General features: G+C 44.6%; 1 protein-coding gene across 4 annotated transcripts in view; it reads right to left on the bottom strand.

Moving 5' to 3' along the window:
- LOC137156683 (tumor protein D52-like) overlaps window positions 1-1,138 on the bottom strand; it is a 188,351-nt gene extending 187,213 nt beyond the window's left edge. The window contains exon 1 of one of the 4 annotated variants that reach the window (XM_067553573.1): window positions 816-1,138. In XM_067553573.1, the coding sequence (XP_067409674.1) occupies window positions 816-837 (22 nt within the window). In that variant the 5' untranslated portion in view covers window positions 838-1,138. The remainder of the gene's footprint in view (window positions 1-815) is intronic. The other 3 variants (XM_067553574.1, XM_067553577.1, XM_067553575.1) reach the window with 3 other exon arrangements.
- Between the last annotated feature and the right edge of the window lie 20,663 nt (window positions 1,139-21,801).

The raw sequence follows: 21,801 nt of genomic DNA, 5'->3' as shown, positions 1-21,801 counted from the left end.
ATTAATTTGGACCACTGGGCAGTTAAATCCAGTAGCTAATGTTTTCAGATGGGTCCACCTAGGGCCTGATTTTCAGAGGTGCTGATCACCCAGAAGAGCCAAGAGGAGTCCTGAGGGTTCAGCATCTCAGCTCTATGGGCGCTTCGTGTCAAGCCTAGCGGGAGTAAAGGGGTGGGGGGAGAAGACCGGTCTTGGGCTAGGGCAGACAGGGGCACAGGAGGAGCAGGGGCTGGGACGTGCCTAGGTTCTAGTAGGGGAAGGAGAGGGGAAACTAAACTATGGGTAGTTTAGGGCTTCCAGCAACGCGGGCTCTCCAGCGCCCCAAGCAGGGCCGGTTGGGCCAGGTACCTCCACGCCCCCTCCTCTGCCCGCAGCCGCTGCAGCAGCTGCCCCAGCTCCCACGGGACGCGCGCAGCTAATCGTTAGGCAAACAAGCGCCCCTCGGCTGCCCCCCCACCACACGCGCCCCGCTCCCGGATGCGGCCAGGGGAAGGACGCACAGCGCTCGAGCCGCTGTGCCCTGGCTGCTGCGGCGCGAGGGGAGGGAGGGCTCGCCGCGGCCACGCCCGCCCCGCCCGGAGGCAGGACTAGAGGGGGGCGCGCGCTGGGGCGGGAAGGGGAAGCGCGCAGGGGTCGAGTGGGGGAGGGGCGCTGCCGGCAGGGGAGGCGGCGGCTGCTGCTGCTGCTCCGCTACTCGGTCTCCCTGCTGGGCCAGCAGCCCCGGCCAGGCAGCGCCGCCCCCAGCGGCCGGGCAGGCGGGGCCGGGGCAGATAGCGGGCACCCGGCTAAAGGGGGATCTCCCCCCAGCCCCATACCTTGCTCGCTGCTGGGGTCCATACTCGCAGCCACACCACGCGCCGCCTTCCCGAGACCGCCGCCGCCCTGCTCCGCCAGCCCGGCTCAGTCACCACCCACCCCCCGGCGTCAGGCTCGCCTCGCCAGTGCGAGCGCCGCCTGGGCTTCATATAGGGCGGACTCCCGGCCACGTCAGCCAGCCACCTGACCGCCGCGCTAGCAGCCCTGCGGCTGGGGCAGCGCTCAAAGGTGCTGCCAGGTGAGGGGCGGCGCCCCGGGGATGGGGGGCAGAGGGGCCCGGCTGGGCTCAGGTGCCTGCCCCAGGGCACAGCCGTGAGCCCCGCGCTGCTCCGCCGCCCAAGCGGGCCAGATGCTGGGAAATTGTGCTGCCACCTCTCGTGACTTTATCACGCGGCTCCTGACATTGGGCATTTTGTAGCGTCTTAAAGCCCCAGCTCCCGGAGCCATTTGATGGTGATGTGAGAATCGTGGCTGTGGTTTCAAAAATGGCATTGCCAGCCCTCCTGGTTGCAGAGAAAAGCTAGAAAACAGGAACCCCAAAGACTAACAAAAACAAGAAGCAACTAAAAAGAACCCTCCTCCCTTATTTTTAAATCTAATTTCTAAATCAAGCTTGCAAGTTCCTGGGACCTTGTTTGAATGCCTGGGGTGAGCAATCGGAGGGTTCATGGGGCGTGTGAGAGGAATTTGTGCCCCGGCTGGTGTATTTCCAGGACAGCTTTGCAAGGCCGGATTGGGGAATACCTTTATTATGGTGATCATACCGTAAAAATAAAGATATTTAATTCACTCTTCAAATAAAGATTACTTTCCCTGGGTGAGTGCCCCAGTAAAATTTTGCAAAACTAATCTGTGCACGTAGGCATTTATAAATTATACCACACAAAGGCCATGGTATCTCTCTGTCTCCAAGTCCAATGCTGCAAACACTTACTCCTCTGAGTCGCTTTACACACCTGAGCAGTCTGAATGATTTTAAATGGGATACTCATATGCTCAAATTTATTCTCATGCATAAGTTTTGCAGAATTGAACCTGCAGTCCATATACTACAGTCTGTGTACCTATGGTATTTGAGATTTTTACACTGCACTTGTTTCCATAGCAACTATTATGCTATTTGATACTGTGCCTCAGTTTCCCATATGTAAATCTGTGTCTGTTTATTCAGATCCTCACATAGTCACCAATCACCATAGTGTCTGGAGCCAATAATACTCACTATCTTCTGTAAAGTGCTTTTGATATTATTATTTTATTTATTCACAGAAATGATAAAGCAATCACTTTAAACAAGCTGAATTAAGGCTATGGCAGGCAGTTAAGAACTGAATCCTCATAATACTAACTCATAATATGTCTATACCCTGTTGTGACAGCTCAGTTTTCCATTAGTTCTACAATATTTTTTCTATTTATCTATTATATTTTTTCTGGTAAACAATATGCATATTTACAAATCGCACTGCGTTACTGAAACTAAATTGTATTCTTATTTTAGCCTCTGGGGTGTCCTCTTGAGAGTTGCCAACAGTTAAACAAAGCAACCTGGTGCACTTGGTAGACCATCCGTTCAAAAGCACTGTGGCTTCATTAAAGGGAACTAGAGACACAAGATGGCTGAAGTAATATCTTTTATTGGACCAGCTTCTGTTGGTGAGAGAGACACGCTTTCAAGCTACATGGAGCTCTTCCTCATGTCTGGGAAAGGTGCTCAGTGTCACAGCTAAATAGACAGGCATTGTTCCAATAAAAGATATTACCTCACCCACCTTGTCTCTAATGTCCTGAGACTAACACAACTACAACAACAATTAAAAAGAACTAACAGTTTAAAAAACGGCACTGGCTGGACCTGAAACATCACAGATAATAGTCTGAGCTTTCTCCTAAAATAACTTCAAAAGCTGAACAATTATAATTGTGGAGTCTGCTCTAAAAGCAAACCATTTTTGAGAGTATATAGATAAAGTATATTAGGCTGAGGTATACACTTCTTCCCCTACTCCCTTCTATTCCCCTGGTCCTGCTATCTATTGCTTTGTTTGCTCAAAAAGAGCAGTGTTTGCACAAAATGAGTGGCAGGGCAGACATAGTGTGGGGCTTTGTGAATAACCAAATTGTCATGAACATTTAGCAAGCGATGTCACATGCCAAAGAGATCACAATAGAGGGCTGTGAGATGCCAATTTAGGATGCCTAGACAATGAGGAAAAACAACATAAATCTCAGGTACTTCATGAAATCTGGGACAGCTTCTGTTAGAGGACTATTTGCTTACATTCTTGCATATACATAGCTGCGGAATGAAGTGACTGTGAAGATGCCATAACAATATAACAAGCAGATAAAGCAAAAAAATACATGCTAACAGGTATATTCTTATCTTGGTGTGCAGGAATCAGCTTAGTTAGGCATGTAACTCCCTGCACAGTGAGATGAGTCTACATAGCTAACATTTTTTTCCTACAGTAGTGTTTAATAAAATGAAATAAAACTGAACACAGCTATATTTTTAAAATTGATACATCTGGTATTATAAGACATAAATAATTGATAGCTATATTTTTAAAATACTGCACTTAAAATCTTAGGCTTTTCCCCATCTCCCTTGAGAAGCTGATGTTTTATGACTGATCAGTTCTCAGAAAATAAGAATATCAGCAGTGTAGAGAATTTGGCTCAACTCACTCCACACTTATGCAGGATTTACACTAGCACAAGTCCCAACAGCAGACTCAGGGTTACAGTGTTGCAAAGCGATTGCAATCTCCATTCTTCTTGGAGGATAGAGATGCACAGGAGTCAGCATATCCCCCAAAATTGGTGTGATGACCAGGGTAGAAGCAGTTAGGCAGTTCATTGATTTAGTTCCTCCCCAGGAGTTCCCATCCCAAAAGCTCCTGTGAGTCCCTGGAACAAATGAAAGCTGCCCTGCTCTGATGAACCCCAACAGAGGGCACGGCTTTTTGTATGCCTGGATTTCTTTTTTTGCTTTTGTTCACTTCTGATTGAATGTATTGTGCATCTTTATTCTTTTGTCACCAAGCTTTCCCAGTCTTTCTGTAACCATTGACTGAGAGCAATATTTGTAATGTTCATGTCTGATGTCTGTTAGACCAGCTATAGGTCTGTACCACCTCTATATTCAGAATATGTATATTGATATCCCCACATGACCCTCACTTCTGTATTCTTCTTCTGGAGAAGAAGCACTGAAAGCCCTCAGCATTGCTTTTATGCAAGATAGCATATACTGTTTTCATTTGTGGCCTAATGCTGCAAGGCGCTCTGCTAACTGCTGAGCATCCGCAACTCCCACTAATTCTATTTCTATTATAGTTATATTACAGATTTTGCCTGTCAGGAAGGTACAATCTTTCGCTTTCAGGTTTGCACTATTTTTACAAATTGGACCAAGTGCCTCTTTGATTCCACCATAGATACCATGAAGATCCACTCTTTCAAAGCAGGTCTGAATCTTCTAGCACAGGTCTTGCCAATACTTCTTGGCACATTCTCTAGTGACTTTCTGGACTGCAGCCTGAGCCTCTTTGAACTTAAGAGTTCTGGACTCGGTTGTTGAAATAAAATTAGGTGAGCTTGCTTTTTCTTTTCTATGAGTGGAAGCAGCAGATGTTCAGTAGCTGTGAACCAGTCAGGCTGGTTTTTCTTTGTTGTTCCAAAGAAACCATTGGCAGTAGCCAGTGTCTTATTCTTAAAATTGTCCCCTAAGGTGTCAGAATCAGCAGAATCAAGTTGATCATTTTCAGAAACACGCTCAAGCGCCCATTGAAACTTTGCACAAGTTTCAGAGTCCTTCACATTAGTGATGTTGAGTCGAGGTTTGCCTTTTGGCTTCGCATGATGGATCTTTTTAAGATGTAACTGGAGCTTGGCCCTGACAGGGGCATGGTCCGTGTCGCAAGCAGCACTGTGCATTGATCGAGCATTCAGTGCATCGTGAATGTTTCTGCGACAGATCAGGATGAAGTCAAGCTGATGCCAGTGTCCAGAGTAAGGGTGCCTCCATGTGTCCTTGCTGCCAGCAAAATAGATATTTGAGACTACCAGTTCACAAGAGGCACAAAATTCAAGGACATGCTGGCCATTTTCATTAAGGCTACCTATGCCATGTTGACCAATGATGTGTCCCCAATGCTCCCAGTCCTTACCCATATGGGCATTGAAATCACTGAGAACTATGAGTCTGATCCTTATGGATGATGATCCGTAATTTGATTATTTGTTCCATGTGAGAATAGAACTAATCTTTTTGCTCTTTAGAGTAGTCAAGTGTTGGTCCATAGATGGACAGAAAAGTCAGTATTCCCGAGTTCATATTCACATCCGCTGCATGATCCTCTCATTAATAAATACTGGAGGGGCACATGCACTAACTTCTAGACAGAAAATCCGACACTGTGCATCCTTGGTTCATTTTCAGGTTTCCCAGACCAGGAGAAGTGGTGGTTTATTTCATCTAGTGATCCAGTTTCCAAAAGTCTTGTCTCACTGTAGGCCGCAATATCAATATCCATGTGATGTAGTTCTCTATCAATTATGGCTGTTTTCCAAAGTTTATGGTCTTTCAGTTCAAGTCCAGTTAACATCGTACGAACATTCCAACAAGCAATGATTAATTTAGAGCTAGGAAAGAAAAAGTTGAAAGGGAGCTTTTTTAAGCCCACCTTGTCTAGGGCCTTCCCCGAACTGGGGCAAGCAGGTCACCCCTAAATAGACTGCTTGAACTTCTGAGCCACTGCTGATACCTGGGTCTTTCCCCACCAGGATGAACGACCATCAAGCACAGACCTTCGACATGTACGCCTAGGTATAACTTGACCAATGGATTGAGCATTATAAAGAACTGTACTCAAAGGATGCACATTATCTGTAATACTGCCTTAGCTGCCATTCCCCAACTTCCAACAATGCAGGAGCTGAATCAAATACCAACTCTTAAAGATGCAGAGAAAGCTATCAAAGATATTGTGCCTGAGAAAGCAGCAGGCAAATATCAGATACCTCCAGAGCTCCTAAAGACAAGGGAGAGAAAGTTTGCAGGCAACATCCACGCACTTCTGTGCACCTGCTGGGAAGAAAACCACATCCCTCAGGATCTGAAAGATCATATATAAATACAAACATAAATACAAAAATAAAGGGGACAAAGCAGACTGCAACAACTACCAAGGAATATTTCTGCTTAGCATGTTTCGCAAGATGCTTGCAAGGGTCCTGTTGAAACGACTCCAAGTCCTTGCTGAGAAAGTTTATCCTGAGAGCCAATGCAGTTTCAGAGCTGGATGCTCCATGACTGACAGGTCCTTCACAATGCATTTGTTGCAAGAAAAAAGCCATGAGCAACAGGTACCTTTCCAGGTAGCATTCCCGTTAACCTATGAAAGGCCTTCGACACAGTTAGCAGGAATGGAATATACAAGAGCCTGTTGAAAATTGGTTGTTCACAAAAAAGTGCTCTCCCTATTTAAGGAGTTTCATGAGGGAATGAAGGCAACTATCCAGTCTGAAAATAAAACATTGTCTGAGCTTAGCATTGATACTGGCATGGAGCAAGGCTGTGTCTTAGTGCCTACCGGCTTTCTCATCTTCTTCTCTGTTCTTAAGTACATTTTCGGAAACAATAAATCTGGCGTACTAATTGAGTCGAGGACGGATAGCAGTTTGTTTAACATCAGGCGATTTCAGAGCAAAAGGCATGTTACCCAACTCACTTTTCACGATCTGCTCTTCGCAGATGCTGCTGCATTTGTCTCTAATTCACCCAGTAAATTGCAGATTATGATGAATAAGTTCTTTGATGCACATATCATGTTCAGCATGGTAATCAGTATTTAGAAAACAGTTGTCATGTCACAGGGCACCAATATTCCACCTAAAGTCTACATCAGTAACGAAGCTCTGAACAACATGGATCACTTCTGCTATCTTGGCTCAACTTTAACCAGCTCACTTACCCTCGCTACAGAACTTGATGAGAGAATCAGCAAAGCCTCAGTCAGCTTTGGCAAACTTATCTCATGTGTCTGGAACAACAAGATGCTAACTGTGAATACAAAGGTGTCCGTTTATCAAGCTTGTGTGCTCAGTACCCTCTTTTACAGCAGTGAAAGCTGGGTTACATACACCAAACAGGAGTGGAGATTGAACAGCTTCCACCTTTGCTGTCTCAGAAAATCCTTGGAGTTACCTACGACCAACGGATCATTAACAACAAGATCCTTGAGAGAACCGACTTACAGTCTATGCAGACTATGCTGGACACTGCCAGCTTTGCTGACTGGGATGCATGGAGCACATGCCTCAATATTGTCTGCCAAAGGTTGTGCTCTATGGCCAACTCAAGAACTGCCACGATGCAGAGGAAGGCCAAAGCTCAAATAAAGTGACACGGTCAATCAGGATCTCAAGAAATTCAGCATTTCCATTGACAACTGGGAGAACTCTGCACACAACCACTGAGTCTGGAAAAGCTGGGTTAAGGCTGGTGTAGTCATTGCAGAGATTCATCAGAGAGCCCAGACTGAGGCCCATGGGTGATCCAGGTGCTCAAATCTCCATTTGGTGAGTGGATCTATAGCCACTATGGGAAGGTCTGCCACTCGCTCAATTGGCTCTTCTCCCATCCTACTGCCAAGCATCATTAACTGACTGACTTTGTCGTGTTTCCTTTCATCTGTCACGATGTTGGATGGCCATATATGTGTGTGTGTGTGTGTGTGTGTATACGTATATATTACAGTAGTGCCTAAAGGCTCCAGCCATGATTGGGCTCTACAAACACGTAGTAAAGACATTACTGTTCAATCTCATTGGAAAAGACAGTCTCTGCCCTGAAGACCTTACAATCTATTATAAGACAAGACCCAACAAGTGGGTGAGTGTTAAAAACAATAGAAAGAAAAATGGAAGAGAGAACAGAGGGAACATATGGTTAGATTAGTTATATATACAGATAGATTGTTTTGAATCAATTACTTTTTTTTCAATTATAAGATGTAAATAATAGTTATCAGAAATCCCTATTGGCTATCAATTTATCTGTGGGAGTTGAGTATGCTCTGTTTCCCAGCAGATGTCATTTTTGTTTTGTGTAGGTTCACAAATAAGGAATAATAAAACCCAGAAGCTGTTCAAATAATAGTAAAGTGTAAAATTTAATTTTAAGTTAACAAAAATGAAGCCTTTACAGCACTTAGTGATATATAGGGCTATATGCTTAGCTGAGGATTTGGGCCCGGATCCACAAGGTACTTTGGTGCCTGTTCTTAGGTTTAGGTGCATATGTCCCAGTTTTAGGCTCCACTGAGATACACAAAACTCTTGCTAAACCCCATAGATGCCTAAATTATTCAATACCTAAGATTTCAGGGTAAAAGTTCCCTAGGTGCCTAAGTTTCTGCCTCTAAGCATGTGCAGTACAGCCTCCTTCTAGGCTTCCAGACACCTAGATCCCAGAGCAATTTATGAACTAGGGGAAGATAGGTGTTTATCCGCATAACTCGCATTCAGGGAAGCCATCTACCAGTCAGGTCCCATTCAAAAACTTGTTGGAGGAGGTGGTGATGCCCACCTTATCACTTTTAGCCCAGTGATTAGAGAACTGCCAAAAGGCACAAAAGATTTGAACAGGAGTTTTCCACCTCTTAGGAGTGTAGTCTAATCATTGGGATATAGGATAGTTTGATGTGGGACTCCCTCAATCTCTCCTGTTGAATCTGTTCTTCTGTGGCTAAATAATGAGAGTGGTAGAAACAGGGACTAAACGCAGAGTCTCCCGCCTCTCTCAGTCCCAATGACTGTTCCACTGTGGATAAATACTTAAAATGTCATTGGGTCCAGAAGCAGCCTTAGTCATTATACCAGCCACAGTTGAAAACTGACAAATGCATAGCTGAAATCAGTCTAGCTCACCTGTGTGTTAATACTGTTAAAACAAAGATTAGATTTATAAGAATGTGCTTGGTGTTTAAAGAATTTATTGAATGCTTGTGAAATGCTGCATGCATTAATTTCAGTTATAACATCTGTATCCCATATTGTCAGGTAATATATGAGCATTTGCATTGTATGCTTCTGTAACTGTGTAAATCACCAGACAGGAGAGAGCCATTAACTAGTGTGAAATGCTGATCTCCAGTAGAAGGTATTATGTCCTGCTTGACAAGGAAGGCCCATCAATATGAGATAGAAAAGAACATTAAAGGGGACAAATGTTATTGGCTCTCTTCCATCCATGAAGATGAGTCTTGCAAATAAATTCTTTCCATCAGCTGAGTTTGGAGCTCAGAGCACAAGGGGGAAGGGAATTAAAACCCCAAATCTAGTGGTCCCCAAACTTTTTCTGTCATGCCCCCTTTTACCCATAATGGAGTCTGTCCGTGCCCCCTTGGGAGCAGGGCTGGAGCTGCGGTCAGGAGCCGGGACCTAGAGTGGAGCTGCATCTGGGACCCAGAGTCGTGGTTGGGAGCCAGGGCCATGGCCGGGAGCAGGGCTGTGTCCGGGAATAGGGCTGTGGTGGGGCTGGGGCCCATGGCTGGAGCTGCAGCTGGGACCAGGGTCACAGTCAGGGCCAGGGCCAGGGCCAAAGCCGTGACTGGGGCCACAGCTGGGGGTGGGGCAGGACCAGAGCAGAGCAGAGCTGGGTGTCACTCCCTCCCTGCACTCCATGGCGGCTGGCCCAGGCCCCACATGCCCCCCCCCCCCCCCGAACATTCCTCTGCGCCCACCTAAGAGGGCACAGCCCATAATTTGGGGACTAGTGCCCTTACAAGAAGGAAGTGGATGTCTATGCTGCTTGGACTCTGAGGGGCAAGGTTTTCTAGGCATAGGCAAGAGAACGCCAATGCTGAGCCTGGGTCAGCTCTAAAGGATATATAGAGCTTGCGTATTATAAAACTTTCTATTATCTTGAAACTGAAGATTATAGTTCATTTGTGTATGCTTGTTTACCTGCTTTAACTTTGTAACTAATACTCTTATTTCCTTTTCCTATGAATAAAACTGTATATAGTTTATTATAGGATTGGCTACCAGTATTGTTTTTGGTGTGAGATCTAAGGTGCAATTGACCTGGAGTAAGTGACTGGTCTTCTGGGACTGGAAGTAATGTGAATATTGCTGTGATTCGTGGTGTAAGAGACCATCTATCACAAAGGAAGGCTTGCCTAGGTGACAAGATAGATCAGACTATCCAATGAGACTGTCTGTGACTCCCTGTTCTGGTGCCTGAGGAGTTTACACTTGATAATTGGTTGGTGAAATCTAAGTACAGAACTCACAATCTATTCGGGTTTGTGCCTTGGTTCTTAGCAATCTGCCCTGAGGTTAGTACTCATGCTCTTGAGTCGCTGCAGGGCAACTTGACAAAATACTTAAATTATCAATGGGCCAAGAAGCAGCCCTAGTTGTTTCACCAGTGAGGTTGGAAAACATTTTTCAGGCATTTCCACCCATTCCCCAAAGCTGCTGAGCCAAAAAAAAAAAAGTAGTCCAATTCTTCTAAGACATCTCTCTCTCTCCATTCATTGTATAAGCCTAGTCACCTAATGCAGGCCTCCCAGATCACTGTCTTGTTCCTGTGATTCTCGAGGCATGTTAGCACTGTGACACTCAGCATTGCAACTCGTAAGTCCTTTTGTGGAACAGGGTCTTGGACCTTAGTTTTGAAATAAGTTTCTCCTAACTCAGATGTCATCATTGAATATAGGTAAGAGCACCTAACTGATTTAGGAGCCAAAGTCTCATTTTTCAGAAGGGACTTGTCTACACACAAAGGTTGCACTATTTCAACTATACCAGTATATTCAAAGTAGTACAGCTTAATGGGAGTTAGGTGATCAGACACTTCTGAAAATTCCACTAGGAGTCAGTCTGCATTTTTAGGCATCTAATACCTTTGAATATTTGGCCCTTAGGCTCCTAAATCACTTAATCACTTTTGAAAATGGTATCTGACATCTCTAATCACCTTGACGCTGAAACATTTTAGGGGCTCCTGAGAGGTGTTTATCACATGTACAGCACACACAATATGCCAATATTATTGTCAAGAATTATTGGAAATAATATTGCAAGAATTTTGGAAGTTCTATCTGCTCATCTTTGCTTTGGGACGCTATCATTTTGAAGTCTTCCCTAAGCATTATACAGCAGTTGTCCTAAACTATCTATATCCTTAATATTAATAACGAGCCAAATCCTGAAATCCTTACCCAAACAAAACTCCGGTTGAAGTAACAAGCTTCATCATGACACCCAGTTGAATGGAACTTAGCTACGCGAGACAATCTAGCCCTATGAGTGTAAAATGCTATCAATTTAGAATTGTTCACTCCTGTCTGTGATAGCGTTTTACTCCCACTTTGCACAGTTGTCAATGAATACATAACGAGCAGTAGCAGCAAATTGGGCTCAGGGTTTTTAGTTATGTACTACAGTACAGCAACCACTGGGAGTACAAAGAGCATCAAACATTGTTTATATTATGTCTTCTTATCTATATGTTGATTAGTGCACGTTTCCTAATTTGTCACTGAAGACAGAGTGACTACATATTTATTTTTAATTAGGACCCTAATGCACTTGACAGGATTTCTTTTACGTTTGTGTTACTATGGAATTTGCAGCATTTATGTCTGTCAGTGCTTGGCTTACCATATGAAAGAGTGTGATATAATTCAATTATTAATTTTATCTGGAAAATAAATACCTTTTACATTTTGCAAAAGCTATTATATGCCCATGTATTTCTGGAAGTGCTTCACGTTTTGGTTTGTTTGTCTTTCTCGCTTAATGAATAAGGGGAAATGCTTCTAACTTCTGGTTAATGACTTGTTCCTTACCTTAATATCCTTGGATAAGATTTATGTTTATTTATGTCTATGGCAGTAGTTTTATGGAGCATTCTCTAGCCTGTGAGGTATTCTGGGGTATGTAGTAAACATCCTGATTGATGAGAGCAATGCTTTAACTTTCACATGCTTTATTGTTTATAATTAATGTAGTTGTAATTTAGGTGGATTTTTGTCTATCATCAAGTTGCTGCTGTTAATGAGTCAGTCACAGAAACTAATATCCATTCAAGAACCACACTACCTATAATGGAACATGTTTGCACAGTTGGAAATTGATAACAGAAACAAAATGAGATCATGTCTCCAGTCTGTTTCAGTTACTTGTATTGTCAAATGAGATTATTTCAAAGCCTGAAATGCTGTACATTTGACACATAATAATTAATAATCCAAGGATCTGAAAGGGCTTTCTAAACATTAAGTAACTTTCACTACACTCTTGTAGATGGCTAAATCGTGGGACATACATTTTTCAGCTGTGTAAACTGACACACAGAAAATGTGAGTAATTTCCCAACATCACACAGCAAATCATGGCAGAGCTGGGAGGGTGTATAGGAATACTAGTAAAGAAACATAATGGAGAAGACATTAACCAGTGTTGCTCCACTTTTTCATAGATTTTTAAGTCCAGAAAGAACCACTATAATCATCATATTTGACTTCTGGCATAACACAAATCATAGAATTTCACATTGCAATTCCTGCAGTGGAAGCCATCATTCTTCGCTATTGCATAACTGAACATTATTGAGTCCAGTAACTTGCTGCTGATTAGGCATCTGATCTTTATTTAGAGATTCTAAGTGATGATCACCACTTCTAATGGGGTCACCAATATAAAATGGGAGTAAAAGAGGAGTGAATCAGTTTCTAAATGTTGAGATGAAGGATGTGATGGTCCTAGTTATCTTGAATTGGTAATACTGTCTATTTCCCCCCCTTGAAATAGCCAGTCCCATCATGGCCTCACCCAGAGCATGATGTATGTCTTCAGCTATAAATAGGGTTTCCAGAATTCCTTAATCAAGCTACTCTAGTACCAGTGCATCCAGGCCCCAAGGTAGAACCAACAGATTACCAAGTCAGGAGCTGGGCAAAAAGTGCATGGCTGCACTCACAAGGAACATAGTGAACTTTGAAACTCTTTCCAGTATGTCTTCTCTGAGACCTGCAACTGATCTAAAATAGCAGATAATGTAGCCTTGTTCTCTGTAGCAGCCTCACTCTACCTGGTCCAGTTTGTAGCATGTACCTCTGTTTTCAGAAAGGGAGCCAAACAGTGAGGCTAGGACTCCTCCTCCTACTGAGCTACCTGCTTGAAAGCAATATATACAAGATCACATGGATTCCCAATTAAGCCTAAATTTCCACCTGACTTGAGTGCTCAGTTGACATAATTGTAACTACACTTACCCAGTGTCACACTCTGTCCCCTTCTGGTGGTGGCTGGGCCGTATATACATGTTTATGAACCTGTTACAACAATGGCTAACAAAGCTGCATTTTTCAGCTCAGGCCATGTCTATTCTACAAGCACGACGGGTGCTATAGAACCATAGGATAGACACTTCCAGCAGTGACAGAAGGGTTTTTAGATCACTGTAGAAACCCCACCAACTACAGTGGGGGTTAGGTTGGCATAGCTGTGATGCTCAGGGATGTAGATTTTTCACCTTTGAGCACCATACCTATGTCGGCCTAATTTTTAAATGTAGACCAGGCCTCATATTTCTAGAACCAGAGGCCCTGGGTTCAATCCCACTGCTTGAGGCATAGGATTACATAACTGTGAATGCAGGTTAGGAGGACAATTGTGTGCCATCTGTTCTAAAAAAATTACAGGTTTTATAATAGTGTAGTCCAATTCCTTACGTCACAGAATAATCAGTTTGAGCTCTCAGTGCAAATCTGATTAATATCTAGAAACTATTTCACTAGCAATTGTCCCTTCTGTGACACTGGGTGGAGGAGGTTGTTTCTCAGTGTTCCTAATGTGCTGCTAAAAAGCTGTCTTCCTTATGCAGTTTTGGAGGAAAGGCATTGCAGGGATGCTGCTGCAAGTGCACTGAAAGGAAACTACCTCAAGATACTCATTGGAGGTAGCTATAACGTACAATGATATAGCATCCTTCTAGTGCTTGATATGTCTTCAAGTACAGCCCACAGCAAGGGGCAGGGCCTCAGCTGGGCTTTCCATGCCCTTCCTCACATCCATCTTCTCCCTCACAAACTTAGGCTACTATGGGGACTGTAATGGCATAGCTACAGAGCTAAGCGGGCATAACCTCTAGTTTAGCCACAGCCTATCCCTACGTACGGGGATTTTTCATCTCTGTAGGAACACCAGCTCCCCTAGCGATGGTAGCTAGGTTGACAGAAACATTTTTCCATCAACCACGCTGTGTCTACACTGGGAGTTAGGTCAGCATAGCCCCTAAGTGCCATAGCTAGATTGACCTAAATTTTAAATGTAGACCAGGCCTCAGTCATTCATTCAATCTTGCACTCACACACTCATTCACTCCTTCACATACGCAGTCACTTCCTCCTTCGCACACTGCCTTATCTATTCATCCCTCTCACATACATTCACTTTGAGGCTTGGTCTACACTTAAAAGTTGAAATGATATAGCTACCTTGGCCAGAGGGTGTGAAAAAAAAATACCCTTGCTCTGTCGTAGCTATGGCAACTGAACCCCCAGTGGAGACCTGCTCTGGCAACAGAAGAATGCTTCAATCAGCATAGCTACTGTTGTTGGGGAGGTGGTATTCTTACACCAATGGAAAAACCTCTTCCGTCAGCGAAGGCTGCATCTATGCTAAGGGATTATGCTGGCATAGCTATGACGACATAGCTATGCTGCTATAGTCACTGTAGTGTAGATTTATCCTTATTCTCTCCTTTGCCCTCTGTAGCAAGCACTGTAATAAGTGGTTGCAGGACTGAGCCCTAGTGGCAGCCAAGCGGCTTGGGGTTGGAACCAAAGCACAGATTCTCAGTGGTATTTAGAGACCGATTGGGGTGTGACTGGCTGTTGCCTTGCACCTTGTGCAGTCATTTATCCCAGGGCAAAGTGGGCATAAAGTGCTCCCAAATCAGAACAGTAGCATTTTACACCCACTTTTCACAAGCATGGCTAACTACAAGGGCACATTCTTTATTTATTCTGTAAAATACTACCACCATTAGGTGCTGTATAAATAACAATATCTGCACAACTACCAGATAAGCAGGGGAGATGCCTCAAAGGGTATGTCTACACGACATAGTGTATAGTGCCTGGGCCCCCACACTTGCAAACTCATATATGCCAGGCTCACTTGTGAACATCCACGCAGCAGTAGTATGCACGCCCCATACCCACGTAGCTACATCCGCTCTGGCACTGCACTGACGCATGTCTGATGTTGGGATTTCTCAGGATGTATCCCAGTGTTCTTAGCACTTAGTTCTAGCTGGAGTCACTCTCGTGCTTGGATCATGATGTATTATGGGATAATTTGTCCATCCGTCTGACCAGAAACCCTGTGCAGATGTGTTCTTAGCATGCCAACACATCCAGCCGAGGCACTCCCAGACTTTGTCTTTTGTAGCCAGAAAAAAGTCATGGCTTTTGTGCGTAGAAGAGCTTTTCCTGCTTGCAGATGCACTGTTTTTGCAGGATACAGACAGCGGCTCTGTGAGACTGTGCTGGGCTATTTAGCACCAGTATCTGTCCTTTTCAAGGCTGCTATGGCACAGCTCATGCTCTTGCTGCTTGTTGCCATAGCGGCTAATTCCCCATATGTAGACCTCCATTTCTAGAGCAGGGCCACAAACACAGACTGGTGGGATCACACCATCATGGAGGCTAGGATGATCAGCAATGGATCAAAGACTTCTGCACAAGGAAGCAGACGTGCCTGGAGCTGTGTGAGGAGCTTGCCCTGCCCCTCCAACACCAGGACATGCACGTGACAGATGCCATACCAGCTTAGAAGCAGACTGCTATTGCCATCTGGAAGCTACTTACCCCAGACTGCTACCACTCCGTGGCTAACCAGTTGGGTGTGGGCAGGTCAACTGTGGGGGTTGTGATTATAGAGGTTTGTGAGGTGGTTAGGACTGTGGTTTATCCAAAGGTGGTGGGCAAAACTAATGTGCCTGAAATAACAGCTAACTGAAAGAATAGACTTCTCAAACTTCACTGGGCCCCTCATGTGCCCATAGTTTGCCCTCTGCAAGGAGCACATAAATATGGCAACCACAAAGGATATTATTCTATCATTCTGCTGGCCTTGGCTGACCACAGAAGTAGGTTCATGGACACCAGCATGGAATGTATCAGGCTGATGCGCAATGCCAGGGTGCTGAGGTCTGGCATTTACCTATTTGGACAAGCAGGGACCTTCTTCCCTCCAAGTGACATCATAATCAATGTGGTCTCTGGGCCCACTGCTATTTTAGGCAACCCCCTTTGCCCTCTTCTGCTATGGCTCATGAAACTATACCCTGACTTCAGAGGGCCTGGCAAAAGAAGGTTCAATGACACACTTAGCAGTTGCAGAATGGTGGTGGAGTGAGCATTTGGCAGACTCAAGGCAAGCTGGTGCTGCCTTCAAAACTCTTTGGATGCCAATGTTGTCAGTGTCATCCATATTATTGCAGCCTGCTGTGGTCCTGCATAATATCTGCAAGGCAAAAAGAGAGCATTTTCACATAGTTGGCCTCAAGATGCTGCTGGTTTGCAGGCCAGGTACAGACAGCCAGAAAGAGTCCCTGTCATTACTGGGTCTGGATCCAGATGGGCAAGGGAAATCAGGGATGCCTTATGTACCTAAGTTCTAAGAGTGATGTGGTTTGGGGGATTTGACATCATGTGATTTTTACACACCACTGTTACTTTATGTGGACATTACTGCTTTGATGAATGGATTTAAATTTATATGGACTCAGATTCTCTAATAAAACCTTTGCATGAAACTTTGTGAATCATCCTATTTTGTAATCAAAATAATTATTAACATAGAATTATTATAATAACATGAAAAAACTCTTGCAGACATCCCAGCTGCCAGCAAATAGCAAACAACACAAGTGCAGATCAGCCAAAGAGATACGAGTGAAAAACTGGATACCTATGTACAATGCAACCAGTACAAGCTCCCTGGTAGCGGGACTGAACGTGCCCTGTGTGCCTGTTTTCCTTGCCCCTTCCAGAATGCATTGTGTGGGTTTTCCATAGCTGTAAACGGGTGGAGTGACCATGGTACATCTGATTGGTCTGATTCATTAAGTGGTTCATGACCCATCCACCCACAGAGTTGTGCAGTGGCTACAATGGCTGAAGGACACAGTAGCCTGGAGGGGACTCTACATCCATCTGAGCTGGAGCAGGAACTGGAGCAGGGCCCTGCTGCTTGTTGACCATGAGTGCATGCAGCTTATTAAACAGGTCCTTCTGCAGTATTCTGTCCTCCTTCAACCTCTGGTCATGGTTGGAAAACCATGCTACCGTTCTCTCCTCCTCTCCCTCTCTGCACCTTCTGTGCCTCTTTCCTTCACTGGGACTCCAATTGATTGTCTGCCTTGGCCACGATGTCCTGTAGCATTTCATCCCTGAGCCTTTTCCTTCTCCCATGCTGATTGAAACTCTGCTCCTTAAGCGTCCTGGGCAGATACATCGGTCCATCAGAGGTGGAAGAGCCTGCCACAACAACAAAAGAGGACTGTATATTTTTGTACATGGGGAAGAAAAAACAAATCATGCTTTTATGTTCTGCATCATTGCCAGGCCACAGGTTGATACTTCTATCGTCTTGGTATTTTTTTATTCATTCTTTTTTCATTAGCCTGTCAAGAAGCTCCCGCCAGCCATGTTGCCAGCCCGAAAACAATATGATAAGAACTGCCTATTAAATTAATTATAATAATAAATAAATAAATAATAATACTCAGGCTCTGGCTGGGGCCACGATGTGTGGGTGCTTGGGTTTTCCAGCCAAGGGGCCTGTTGACAGTACTGGTTTTAAGAGTATTTCAGGCCAGGTAAGTCTTCGAAGACATAAAGCTGACAGAAGTGCCAGACTGGTGGAGGGGACTCCTGTGCCATGCCAGCCGTTGAATACCATCCATCTATACAAAGGAGATTTTTCAGCAGCTGGTGACTGAAGAGCATATCAATGAGTGGACTCTGAGCTACAGTCATCCATTACAAATTGGCCCTGCCCTGGTATCTGACCAACTGCCTAGAGTTTCTACTGCATGAAATTTTTCAAGCCTCACCAGCCAAGAGTGGGTGAAAATTAATGATATGCTGAACTAGAATGCAGAGGGTTGATAGCTGTGGAACTGGACCCCCTCTCCCAATCCCTTCCATCCCAAACAACATGGCCAGCATGGACATCCCACACAGCATGCCATGACTGGACATGACTCAGGAAGCCAAATATTACCGAGTCCGATGAGCTTTTTCATCCACCACAGCCACTGGGATTTATAATCCAGACTGCCTGGGGCACTGCAGCAATGCCAGAAGAGATGTAATTCCAAACAGAGGTCCAGTGTGACAGTTGCAAACAGAGCAATACATGCAGAGATATGCACTCGTGTTTGCTAAGGCTACAACACTGATCTCTTTTTCTAACAATAAGTGCCCATTAGGTAAAAAGTAATCACTAGCTGTCTGTTTTTTCCCCCTCACTTGGAATCCATCTTGGATCCCATGTAGTGAAGAGTGGGGGAAAGAAGACCAGGGAAATGAAATGGCTTATGCCCTCAACAGAAGCTAAATGCAACTCCTTGCAAATAATGTCCTCCATAACAATAACTGGAAACCCCTCCCACTTATGCTGTAATTCCAAGCATAACAACAACAAAGATGGTGGGCCCCACTCACCAGGCTCTGGCTTACCTTTCCATTTCCTCTCTGGGTTCTACCCCAGGCCTACCCCGAAATAGATCTTCCAAATATGAGCCAGATTGTCCCCTAGTCAATCTGCCCTTATGGTCTGGTCCAGGGCCAGAACCAGCACCGGGCTATGTTCTGGATTCTTCTCCTGTGACTCCAGCCCCTCTACTACTAGGCTTTCCTCCAGTGCTGATCCCATCCCCTCTATCTCTGGTCTGAAAAGCATACCGTCCCTGCTCAGGAGACAGTTCTGCAGGACTGTGGGCTCTGTATTAGAGGCACTCATGCACATGCATCAAATTCCTCATAGTAGGGGCAAGAAGCCAGGGAGTTACTGGACTGCCATTCCCAATCTTTGCCCTGCAGTAGGCAGACTGGGGGTGCTTGATCCACTCCCTGCACTGGACAGCAGTCCGGCTGATCCCCAACTCTGCCAGGCTCTTGGAGATTTTGTCATATAAATGTAGATTTCTGCCAAAATCATGGGCCTAGAAATCATCACACCACATGTTGACCAAAACCCCAGTGTGCTCTGGCCAGCTAGCAGCGCAGTTCAGAGGGGAAAGAAGAGAGAACCTCTTTTCTCTATTTCGATAAGCCAGGGTTAGCTGTATTGAAAGCTGAATAGACTGAATGCAATGAAGGGTTAAACACCGAGTGGCTGCATTTGAACCAGGAGGTTATTTCAGGTGCATGGGAGACGAATAGGAAGTTGGGAGGTAGAAGGGCTGGAACACACAGGTTCCAGGAATTGTGGGGTAGCATTGGTGACTTATTCAGACATGAGCCCAGCCACACATGATGTCCTCACTGCAAAGTGGGTGAGCACAGACAGTGGGAGATGAGTTTGTACCTATACCCGGCAAACCAGCAAGCCAGTATTCTGAGGACATAGAGGCACCTGTCTGTGTGTGTCACTGGCAGGAGGGGTTAACCACATGTCAGAGCCCATGTCAGACCTGCAGTGTAGACATACTCAGAGTGTGTCCAAGTGCCTGTTCCACCTGCCTCCCTCCAGACCTTCTCAAAGCTCCTTCCATGCACAGTCCCAGAGGAGGGATATTGATATGGTGTTAGGGAGGTGAAGACAGTGTCGTGGAGGTGACACGGCCACACAGGCATGGAGAGATCCCTGGGCAGCACGCCATCTCTACAACATGCACAGATTGTGGGAGAATGATCCAGGTCCAGTAGTTTGCAGGAGTACAATATCATCTGGGTTTTTTTAAATGTATGAAACATTGTGTCTTTGCGAAACGTGTCCCATAATGCACCTCATAAGGTCATGGATACTTATTTATTAAATAAGAAACTTTTGGCTAGCTTTATGTCCCGTCTTCTGTTTTGAGAGAGAAAAACTGTCTTTTGACTCAGCACTGAGTCATTTCCCTGCCCTTCCTGTCATTAGTACCTTTCCACTTTGGCCAGGAGTTACATTTGCAGTCCTGCTACCTGAATAATGAGATCTTTATTTTTATTTCTCTTCTTATGGCAATGCGCAAGGGTGTCCAAATGTGCTCTTCACTTAATGCAATATCTACGGCTGCAGGCTTAAAGCAGGCTCTGAAAAAAATCCCTCATTTCTTTTCAGCTCTTCTGTACTTCATCCTTAAGGTTTTTCAGATAAATCAATATGTGACTCAGTGGCAGTGGCATACCGAATGAACTACAGTATTAAGGAACAGCATCACATGTAAAAGGTCTGATTCTCTTCTTTCTTACACCAATGTAAATCAGGAGTCACTCCACTGAAGTGGAGTGGAGCTTCAGTCTGATGTCAAATCTGTTGATGACAGGAGAATCAGGCCTGCAATATTTTGTTACTTTATTTTTTAAAGACCTTACACACATTCTTTTTCTTTTTCAAGAGGAGCAAGAATACAAAGGGCTAATGTGATCTCTTCAGTAGAGGGAGAGTTCATTGGTTTATGAATCCATATGAACAGTGCTGGTCTGATATTGTTTTGTGACGTAGGACTTAACTTCACGTACAGCGCTACTGCAGCACAGCTGTCCTGGTACAGCTGCGCTGCTGTAGCGCATTAGTGAATATGCTATTCCACCTCCCCAAGAGGCAGTAGCTATGTTGCCAGGAGAAGCTCTCCTGTTTTCATAGCGCTGCCTATCTGTGGGGTTAGGTCGGTGTAACTACGGGGTGTGGATTTTTCACACCCCTGAGCAATGTAGTTATTCTGATATAGGTTTGCAGTGTAGACCTGGACTTAGTAACAATTGTTGCATTTTCATAGGAATTAACCTAAACAGACATTCACTCTGTTTAGGATGATTTTCTGATTCCTGCAAGAAAAACTTGATTCCGTTCAGTGTATTCCATACCAACTGTATCCCCCAAGGATGTTGACCTGATAAATATGACAGAGAGCTACATAATAAATAAGGGCAGACAGAGAGAGACCTTCCAAAGAGCTTTCTCTGTCTTTAACTGGCCATTTCTTTTAGGTACAAAGGGGTTGTATAATTCAAACAAAACAAAAAAAAGAGAGAGAGAGAGAGAGAGAAGAACTCAGATCAGCCGTCAGCAAGAGCAATACCTATTTACACATTGTGCCGCTGTAGTCGTGAATACAATTCTTCAACTGTATCCAAGAAACAGAGGGGAGGGGGGAGCTTTCAACGCATAAGAGCAGAAATAAATTAACAAATGGATGCTTCCCATGGCTTTTACATGCCTAATTGCTTGGCTCTTCATAAGACTTGTTACCGTAGCAACTCCCACATCACATTGTAATTATACTGTCTCTGAGTAACTAAGCACCTTCTTAAAGGAATACACAAAGTTATCAAAGTCAAGTAAAAAACCTTGGTGCATTCAATTCAATGGACTGATAGGTGCTATGAGTATAAGGCAGTAAATAATAAAATATCTAGACACTGGACACTGAATAGATAAAGGTGGCTGTAATATAGCAGGACTGGCCAGCTGACAGCTAATTCCCTACCTGAGTATTCACTGCTTTCAGCCTCCCCTGTTCCCGCACCATAACTATCACTCACACAGAGTGCAGGATGGAGGAAAGGAAACCAGTGTGAAGAGCAGCAGATCATTGGCCCATTAGCCACAGGAGGGCACCCCCAGGAGAATCCAGGCTAGTAGATGGATTGGTGGATGGGAGGCAATGAAGGGAGACAGTCCTCCCTCCACCACTTGCAAGGCTTTGCACATGGTTTCTCTTCCCCTATACACTATTTT

The sequence above is a fragment of the Emydura macquarii genome, unplaced genomic scaffold, assembly GCF_026122565.2.
Source record: "Emydura macquarii macquarii isolate MOO-44397 ecotype Brisbane River unplaced genomic scaffold, CSIRO-AGI_Emac_v2 contig_1477, whole genome shotgun sequence".
Taxonomy (NCBI): Eukaryota; Metazoa; Chordata; order Testudines; family Chelidae; genus Emydura; species Emydura macquarii.
The sequence above is the reverse complement of the archived record's forward strand: the minus strand, read 5'-3'. Positions and strand labels throughout refer to the sequence as shown.